The 9,342-nt window shown below is 45.2% G+C and overlaps 1 protein-coding gene across 1 annotated transcript; it reads right to left on the minus strand.

The window, feature by feature from the left end:
* Positions 1 to 1,503: 1,503 nt before the first annotated feature.
* LOC103750964 (speedy protein E4-like) lies at positions 1,504 to 7,163 on the minus strand. Its single transcript, XM_029556701.1, is given in 8 exon segments — positions 1,504 to 2,140; positions 2,609 to 3,036; positions 3,143 to 3,317; positions 3,677 to 3,820; positions 4,066 to 4,084; positions 6,081 to 6,380; positions 6,443 to 6,559; positions 7,142 to 7,163. Coding segments are annotated over 7 exon segments (837 nt in total). The 3' UTR covers positions 1,504 to 2,140; positions 2,609 to 2,976.
* Positions 7,164 to 9,342: the final 2,179 nt, after the last annotated feature.

A 9,342-nucleotide genomic window follows, 5' to 3' on the forward strand; every position in this document is an offset into this window, starting at 1 on the left:
TCATAACTGAAATAACCAAAATTATACTACTGAAGGTAACAGATATATTGTAACAAAAATATTATAACGAAATATAACCAAATATTATAGCCAAATTAAATAAAATATTACTACTGAAATAATCAAAATTGCATAACTGAAATATAGCCAAATAACATTAGTGAAATAATGTAACAGAAATAGTATAACCAAATATTATGCCAAAATATTATACCTGAAATAACAATCAAAATCCCATAACTGTATATAACCAAATAACATAACTGAAATTATGTAACCTGTTTGTTCTCAGTGTGGGAGCTGTCCTTGACCCTCATCCTCCCTCAACTCTCCTTTTCATGACCCCCACTTCCTGTCCTGGCTCCTCACGTTTTCAGTATCGTTATTCCCATTCAGGAGGGCCACGAGATTACATGTGATCCCTAGTCTATTCCACTGTGAATTCAGCCTCAGGTCTCTAACCATTATGCCCAGGATCTCAGTGCTCCAAATCAGCTCCCTGCTGAGATTTCTCCATCATCTCCTTGTGGGATAAGTTGACACAGGATAATCTGGTAGATGGTACGAGAGGGTCTCTGACTGCAATTTCCAGAGACACTGTTTGTCCAATAGGCCTCTTGCCCAGTCCCTGATCTCAGCTGAATGTCCCCTCCTTGGTCCTTGCCAAATCCCAGGGGTTGAATTGGTTTCTCTCTTAAGGTCTTCTTCCTCTGGTCCAGGACTCCTTCTAAAGTCTCTGTTACATCATCCACCTTTCCATCCTCAGTCTCTGGAGGCTTTGGTTTCTCTGGTTGTACTTCTAACTTACTGGGGGATTCTTAACCCAGGATACCCAGAGGCCCTGGGTGATCTTTGTTGGTTGGCTGGCACCCATGTGAACCCTAGAAATAGTGATTAATTGGCGTCTTTGGTTCCATGTTCTTGCTGGACTCTCCGTCCTGAAGGTGTGATGTGAAGCCAGGGCTGGATGGACGATGCCTTTCTGCAGCTGCCTGCAGCTTGGGGGAAAGGCACTGGCTTCTTGCTGGGGAGGGGGCAATGGCGTGAAGTGGGCAGGGGCTACAAGGAGAGCAGGAAAATGCCATTAGAGTTAGTGGAAGGCATACCCCCTTATATCACAACACAAGGTTCTCTGATAGAAAATCACTATGGAAGATCAGCAGTGACAAAACCTGAGGGGCGGTGACTTCTGCTACTTGTTTGGAACTCTTGAAATTCCTGATATATATACACGTGTGTGTGTGTGTGTGTGTGTGTGTGTGTGTGTGTGTGTGTGTGTGTGTGTGTGTGTGTGTGTGTGTGTGTGTGTGTGTGTGTGTGTGTGTGTGTGTGTGTGTGTGTGTGTGTGTGTGTGTGTGTGTGTGTGTGTGTGTGTGTGTGTGTGTGTGTGTGTGTGTGTGTGTGTGTGTGTGTGTGTGTGTGTGTGTGTGTGTGTGTGTGTGTGTGTGTGTGTGTGTGTGTGTGTGTGTGTGTGTGTGTGTGTGTGTGTGTGTGTGTGTGTGTGTGTGTGTGTGTGTGTGTGTGTATCCAGCAAAAAGCCTGCAGTTGAATTATACCTTCTTTCAAACTGAGCCAATCCTATAAGACATAGTTCTGAATTCATCTTCCCCAACTCTCCTTTTCCCCAGAACAGACAAGGCTCATCACACACTTCAGCATGGAAGAAGACTTACAGGATTGTTTTAGCACAACCACTTGCCCAGGCAAGAGATGCTTAAGCATTTCATTAGAGATCTTTCCTTAACTGAAGTAAGTCCAATTACAAAAGGAAATTCCAACAAAAGAAAGCACATCTTGGAGTGCGATGCTAGACGGGTGATGGTTTTCTGTGAGTGTGACTTGCATTGTGACTTCTCCCAGTACTCTGTGCACTTGCTGCCTTATGTTCCTGTTGCTGTCACGGTATCAGAGACCACAAACCCCTCAGGCTTCCTTTTGCCCATGGAAAATGAGACCTGGATCATGTCCTTCCTGGACCCAGCTCAGTGTAGCCTGCTTTGTGTCAGAGCGAAACACAAAACAACCTAGGAGTAAATGTTGGCGCTTGCCTTCTTCCCTTCCAAAAGCTATACGAAGAGAGTCTCCTATCCAAAAAGGATAACTTCAGTGTTTTCCATATGGGTGCATTTAAAAATGTCACCTATGTGGGCGACTGTGACCAGTGATAGTCATGCATATAGAGATTAGAAATGCATGTGAAAACGTCTCAATGTCAGTTGCTTTGGAATGAATTCTTCTGTATGAAAAAAAAAATTAAAAAAATAATGATTAAAAAATAATAATTAGTAGATGTGAAAAACATTACCATTGAAATCTACCTGATGACTTTATATCCATGCTCAGATGCCTAGAAGCTCAGATGCTGTCACGGTATCAGAGACCACAAACCCCTCAGGCTTCCTTTTGCCCATGGAAAATGAGACCTGGATCATGTCCTTCCTGGACCCAGCTCAGTGTAGCCTGCTTTGTGTCAGAGCGAAACACAAAATAACCTAGGAGTAAATGTTGGCGCTTGCCTTCTTCCCTTCCAAAAGCTATACGAAGAGAGTCTCCTATCCAAAAAGGATAACTTCAGTGTTTTCCATATGGGTGCATTTAAAAATGTCACCTATGGTCAAACTGTGGAAGTTGTTACCTGGACAAGAATTTCTGAGAGTTTTCTTTAAAACAACAACAAGGCTAGGATTGTGTGATGAATTCAACTGGAGAATTGTGATTTCAACACTTTCTTTACCTCAGCAGTGCTCAGAGCCTTTACTATGTTCCTGTGCAAGAGGAAATGCCAAGATAGGAGACAAGCTCTGCTATCTCTCTGAAGTGCTTCCTCCTGTGTCCACACAGCCCTGGATGTATCCTCAGGGACCCAACGGTTGAGGTTGCCCACTCTTTCAGAGCCCTTAGCCAGGATCTCCACTCACCTGTCCCAGTGCAACCCCTTGCTCCACGACCCTGCCAATGGTTCCCAGGCCTGGGAACCTAAGGGGTGCCCTGGCGTACCCGGCTCCACACCCAGTGGTGTCGGTTCTGGTTCTGGATCTGATAGGGAAATGCACATGTGAGTCTAGGAGGATGAGCCCAGCCTTTGTTCTTCTCTGGCTATCCCCCTGTCCACCCACTACTACCCTGTCTGTCCCCAACAGACCTCCTCACACAACTCTGGAGTGACCCAGGCTCGGTAACCCATGGCTTGGAAGAAAGCCTTCTGCAGTTTCAGGAAGTCCTTGTACAAGTTTTTCCAGGTCTCCTTTCCGAGCAAGAATGGGAAAATGTTCCTCTTGGATGTGAAGTCATCCTCTTCCATGTCACAGGTGATGTAGCTGCCACAGGGACGGGGGGAAGTGTGCCTGTCCCTAATCACAACTCCCAGACTCGTGCAGGGCAAGTGGGAGAGGTTACAGTGGTGGAAGGGTATGACCAAGAGACAGGGTGTGGGAAAGCAGTCTCTGCAGTGTGACCTGAACCTACAGGCTTCTGGGGCATCCTTGACACTGAGGCTGCAGTGTCCATTCTGTGCTCAGTCCCGGGAAATAAAAGGAACTCACTATTGTTTCCCAGGGGCTTCTTCACTCAGGTGACTCAGTCTGTGGGGGGGCTAGTGGTGTTTCTCAATGACTGTTATCATTCTTTCCTCCCTCTATCACCTTTCATTGAGAACTGGTCCCAAGGAGGTGCTTACAGTGCCAGGAAGAAGTGGATCCTGTTATAGAGATGTCCAGGCAGCCCAACTCGGCCAAAGTACTCCACCACCATGGACAGCATGTACTGTGTGCAGACAGAGGGCCAGTGAGGGTCATAGAGCAGTGGACAGACGGCAAGTCATCTTAATCATCCCCTGAGACCTTCTTCATCTAGTCGCTACACCCCAATGACACACAGATTTACTGAGGGACCTGTCTGTTAGCCTTGTGTACGTGAGCTGATGGCAAAACCAGGAATGAGCTTTGGAGACAGAGTAGGGATGGACAGTATGTCTCTCTTTCCTCTGTCCTTGAGCAGAGCCCTGCAGGGCCTGGCCTGGCACAAGTCTTATCTTTTCTGCCTATCCTCGGGCCTGTGACTCGAGACCTCTGGATCACAAGATCTTCTGCAAAGGAAGGAAGAGTGAGGAGGGCTTGGAGCATCTGTCTGGGCTGAGTGTGCAGTGTGGGCTTCCCTCTTCAGGGATGCTTTAGAAGGAATGAGTGTTCTGCAGTCCTCTCCACCAGAGCTGGTCCCTGAGAGGAAGCAGCTTCCTCCCTCCAGGAAGGTCTAAACTTTACCGTCAGGATTAGAACTCGTTTCTTTCATCGACGCACCCAGGTTGTTTTTCATGCTGAATTTTTCTGTTAACTGATTCTTCAACATGGTCAGTGATGGGATTTAGTACTTTTCTTCACTGAAGAAATTTAGCACAGATTTCAATGTTTAAAAAATTGTATGCAAGTCATAATCTTGGATGTGGTCTTCAGTCTCGACCCCACAAGCTATGACTTTACCATGTTGAGAATGTGCCAAGCTCCCCTGCCTATGTGATGGCTGAATCTTTGGGAAGAGATGGAGAGTTCATCATTCCCTGCTCCCACAGGAGCTTCATCCCTTTTTCTCCCTGAGGTAATGAGGGACTCATTCCTTTATCCCTTTTCTCCCTGAGGTAATGAGGGACTTTCCCTTCCCCACAGGACTCCATCTATAGTTAGCATTCTTCCCTGGAGGCACCATATTTCTGGTGAAGAACTGAGAATATGGGGTCCTGGGTGATAGAGTGTGTGAACCTCAGGAGAGACATATGCTTCACTAGAGGAGGCCGTAAAGGCATAAAATCATTAGAGTGGCCAAACAGCTCTAAATTATAAAAACATAAAGTTCCCCAGATGACTAAACAAGCTACAGCTATAGATTGGCAGTTTGGCCTTGCTTACAGCTTATCAGTTGGTCATTCCTGGGACTGAGAAAGACTATTTGTGGAGCCCACCTGTCTCCTCTACGTTCATAGATAACATGTCTACCAAGTCTGAGAAAATAATCTTAAGAAGAAGACCCTCACTCACTCCAAGGACATCAAACCAGGGCACTAATTCAACTCCCCACAAAGTACATCTGTGTCTCACAACTTTCTTATAAAAACCCCTGATTTCTTTGTCTAGTTTGTAGATGATTGGTACAGTAGTAGCCTCTACCTCTTGCTGTGTCTTCTTTGAATAAAGGAAGATATATTCCTTGCCTGTTGCAGGTCTGGTTCTGGTTTCTTGTCTCCTACTCCTCTAGCTTTCCTTTTATTCTCCAAAAATCTAACAACTGTGTGTCCTTCACTTCTTGCCCTGAAAAATGACCCTTGTCTTCTCCAGTCTCCCTACCCTCAGAAGAGCAGTGTTTAGTGGAACTTGCTTTACTGGTTAAAAAGTTCTGTTCCTCTGATGACTACATGGTAGCCCACAGTCTCCTACAGGTACTGAGCATTGGAAATATAGGTAATGAGACTGTGGAGCTGAACTTAGAAAGTCTGTTTAATTCATTTAAAACTAAGAGTCAATAGGTGCATGTGGCTAGTGGGTGCTATACTTGGTAGTGTGGCCTGGAAGTTGTCCCCAACCATCCATACCTGGTTCCAGCTCTGGTCTTGACATCATCTTATACAGGCCTTCTGTGACTCACTTGTTTTATAAATGTCTCCTGCCTTCCCTCATATCTACCTCTAGGTTCCCTCTTGACCCTCTCCTTCTAGGCAATTATTAAGACCAAAAACAATTTATAATTTTTATCTCTAATAAATTTATCATAATTTATAATTTTTTATCTCTGATGCTAGAGCATCAGGAAAGCAAGGGATCATTTTTCTTTTTTTTTTCACCAATCTCAAATATCTTGACTATCGTGTCTGTGTGTGGCGAAGTGGCCCTTCCCTATTCATGTGTGGGCCTGTTTTCTTTTCTCCAAAGACTGGGCTCAGAAAGGAAACTCCTCATAGCTCTATAGAGCCAGGGGACCTTGCGTGCCTTCACTTGGAGGTTCATGAGCACTGTGGGGGGTTTTGAACCACCGCCCCTATCCTCATCTCAGTTTTAAGAATTGGCCCCAAGCATGCATTTCCTTAGAGAACCCACCCAGTAGCCGATAGAAGGCTTCTTGGTCCTCAGGGTGGTAACTGGGTCTCTTCTTGTTTACCCAGAGTTTCATCCCTTCAATATGGTCCACAGCCCATATGCTCCTCTTCTGTGCCCTCTTGCAGAAGATCAACTCTGAGACAGAGTCAGTGGTGGCTGTGCTGGAGGTAGAAGGGCTGCTTTCCTGGGCAGCTGTGGGTACAAAACTCCAGTGAGCATGCATATAGCCCAGCTGGGAACTCCTGGCTATTACTTGGAAGTTTAGGCCTCGCCTCATGAGGACAATGTGAGAAGTAGTAACTCACCTCCATCTGGCTCTTCACAGGGACAAGGAATTCAAGGGACAATGGTGGATACCATACCTGCGTTGGCATCGGCTAATTTCTTTGTCTTCTGGCCTCTCTTCCTCTTGGTCCTCTGCTTAGGGATGACCATTGCTGAGGCATCCCAGAAGGCCTGAGGACTGCCAGCCTGTGGAGCTGCAGGAAGAGAAGACCCCTCATGATCATTACCTGCTTGGGCAATGCTGGGCTCTTCCCTTCTCACACACCTTGAGGAATTTTCTTTTTTTAAAAAAGTATTTTATTTATTATTTTTGTTTTATGTGTATGCGTATATGGCCTGCATATAGGTAAGTGCAACACATCATGCAATGCCCATGGAGGACAGAAGAAGCTGTCAGATCCCTAAAACTGGAGTTACAGATAGTTGTTAGCTGCCATGTGGGTGTTGGGATCGAACCTGGGTCTTCTGCAAGGACATCCAGTGTTCTTAACCACTGAGCCATCTCTCCAGCCCCATACCTTGAGGAATTTTCATGTGACATCTGAAGACATGACAGGAGTGGCCCTCACCCCCTTTACACTTAAGCACAGCAGAAGGTAGGAATTCCTATGTACCTTTCTTTGCCAAACAATCGCTGTCCTCTGGCACCTCCTTCCCTGGATTGTTCTGGCTATAGGACACCTCGATGGAGACAAATGACTTATCTGATCACCTCTCTGCCATGGCTATGAAAGTGAACAAGGGGGTGACCTCCTGGCTCATCACCCTTGCCTTACCTGTATATGCTGTTCCATCCATCATTTGGAGACCAGGGAGCAGCGGCCAAGGGACACACACACACACACACACACACACACACACACACACACACACCTGCATTCCTTTCCATGAGCAGTTTCTTCCATCCCCTCTTCACTGGATTCTGATCCCTTAGTGAAATGTCTGAGACAACTGGTGTAGACATAAAGGAATCCTGTCCGCTCTCAGTCTCCAAACAAGTAAGGGATCCAACTTGATTCCAACCAGGCTATTTCTTTCTGCTTCACCTTTTTTTCTCTAAAAAGAAATAATATTAAAGCTTCAGTAGTAGTTTAGTCACTAATGTTTTTTTTTTTTTTTCTTTTGAGGTGATAGGAATTGAACCGAGGCCTTCACATGTGCTAGGGAAGCACCCTATGACTGAGCTGTGTCCTGGCAGGTCTTGATTCTTCATCGAACTTTGGGATTTAATCTGTGCAGACAGAAGACCTCACTTAGTCCTTGTAATCTGCAGGTAACGATTATAACTCACCTAGTTTATAGATGAGAAGATGATTCCTGGGCTTGCCTAGGGTTTGTCCCTTTCTATGGCTAGACCATTTGTAGATTTTGGGTCAGAGCTCAGGTGTATGGAGTGCTAACAGGAGGAATGTTGGCTGAGCATCTGCCATGTTTCCAGTAGGAGCAGGCAGGATGACCTTACGTACTTGCTGTCTTTGTCAGCATCTCTATTTACATATCTCTAATAACAACTATAAATTCACATGTAATTAAGTCTAACCCAAAGCTATGGTCATAGTGACCCAGCCACCTTCCACGTTGCCCCCTCTCAAGGCAGTCATTGGTGGACTTCCGTTTTCACTGTCATCCCTTTTGCTCACTTTCCCTCTCATTCTCTCTTTTTCCCCAATCAGAAACCTGTTTCTGCTCCCACTATGTCATCAGTTGTCCATCGGGAGACTTGTTCAGGTGTTCCCTGACTCATTGGGGGACTCCTCGAAGGAACACAGTTCAGGATCTGACATTCATTATAGTGTAGCACTAGGTGAACTTACCCTGTGCAAGCACCTGCTCGACTTTCAGGATCAAGGACCTCAAAGCTCTCTCACACGTACCCAGAGCTCAGTCTCACAGCAGTGAGAAGAGCACTGGCTGTAACTAAGTGTTTGAGATCAAACATTCTGAAGGCACCTGTGACATCACACTATTCCACCAGAGTCTGCTCTCTGCTCTGTTAAAGAAGCAGCATCTGAGGGAAAGACCATGGACATGAAGGGCAAAGGGCTGGTGTCTCCTCTGGACACTCAAGTGACTTTCTCATTTCCCAGGGTTGCCTTCCTTTTTCTATTTCATCTTGTACCTAATCTAATCCATTCAAAACTTGAAATGAATATATGTCCACGTGGAAGTAAACTGAGAAAATGCACACTTAACCATTGATTCCCTCATCTGCAACACAAAGTTACTAATGCACTTTATTTTGTTGTCTTATTTGTGTTCAGCTACCATACACTTTAAAATTTATTTTTGAAATCTAGATTCCATGCAGCTCTCAGGAGTTATACATAGAGATCATCTATCCCCTTCACCAAATTGTCCCCCATGGTGGGTAGCAACTTAACTATAGAGAGTATCCCCAAGGAGATGGAGATTGGTAGAGTCTATTAACCTTCCTTGGATGTCACAGATTTATATGCACATGATTATGTGTCTGTACTAAGTTCTGTACATTTGTGCCTTATAGAAGGTTTGTGATCTTTATGAAGATGCACTCAATTTTTATGACAATGAACCCTCATGCCTCTCTTTCAGAGGTTTCCATTTCTTCACATCCCTATCAACCATTAATCTCATCTCCAACTAAATATTTTTCCAGAATCTCATGTGATGGGAGGAGTGGTCATGAGCACAGACGAGGACCACCAGCAGAGGGGACAGACATGGGAGGCATGGCTCTTTGGGGTCCAATTGCCATTTGAGGTGTCACTGCAGACTGCTGTTGGCAGAGAGAAATCTGAGCAGAGGGAATCTTCTGGAAATGGTGGTTTCTTCTCCATGGAGGGTGAGAAAAGCCTCAAGTGGGCCATGAAGTGCCTTTTCTTTCTTTTTTTTTTAATTGAATTTTTGTGCATTTCATACATCTTAAACATATTTAGATTTCCTTCCTTATCTGCACCACCCCCCATAGCCCTCCTACCAGATTTCATGAATTCTGTTA

Source organism: Nannospalax galili, unplaced genomic scaffold, assembly GCF_000622305.1.
Source record: "Nannospalax galili isolate Female #2095 unplaced genomic scaffold, S.galili_v1.0 scaffold2267, whole genome shotgun sequence".
In the NCBI taxonomy this organism is placed as follows: domain Eukaryota; kingdom Metazoa; phylum Chordata; class Mammalia; order Rodentia; family Spalacidae; genus Nannospalax; species Nannospalax galili.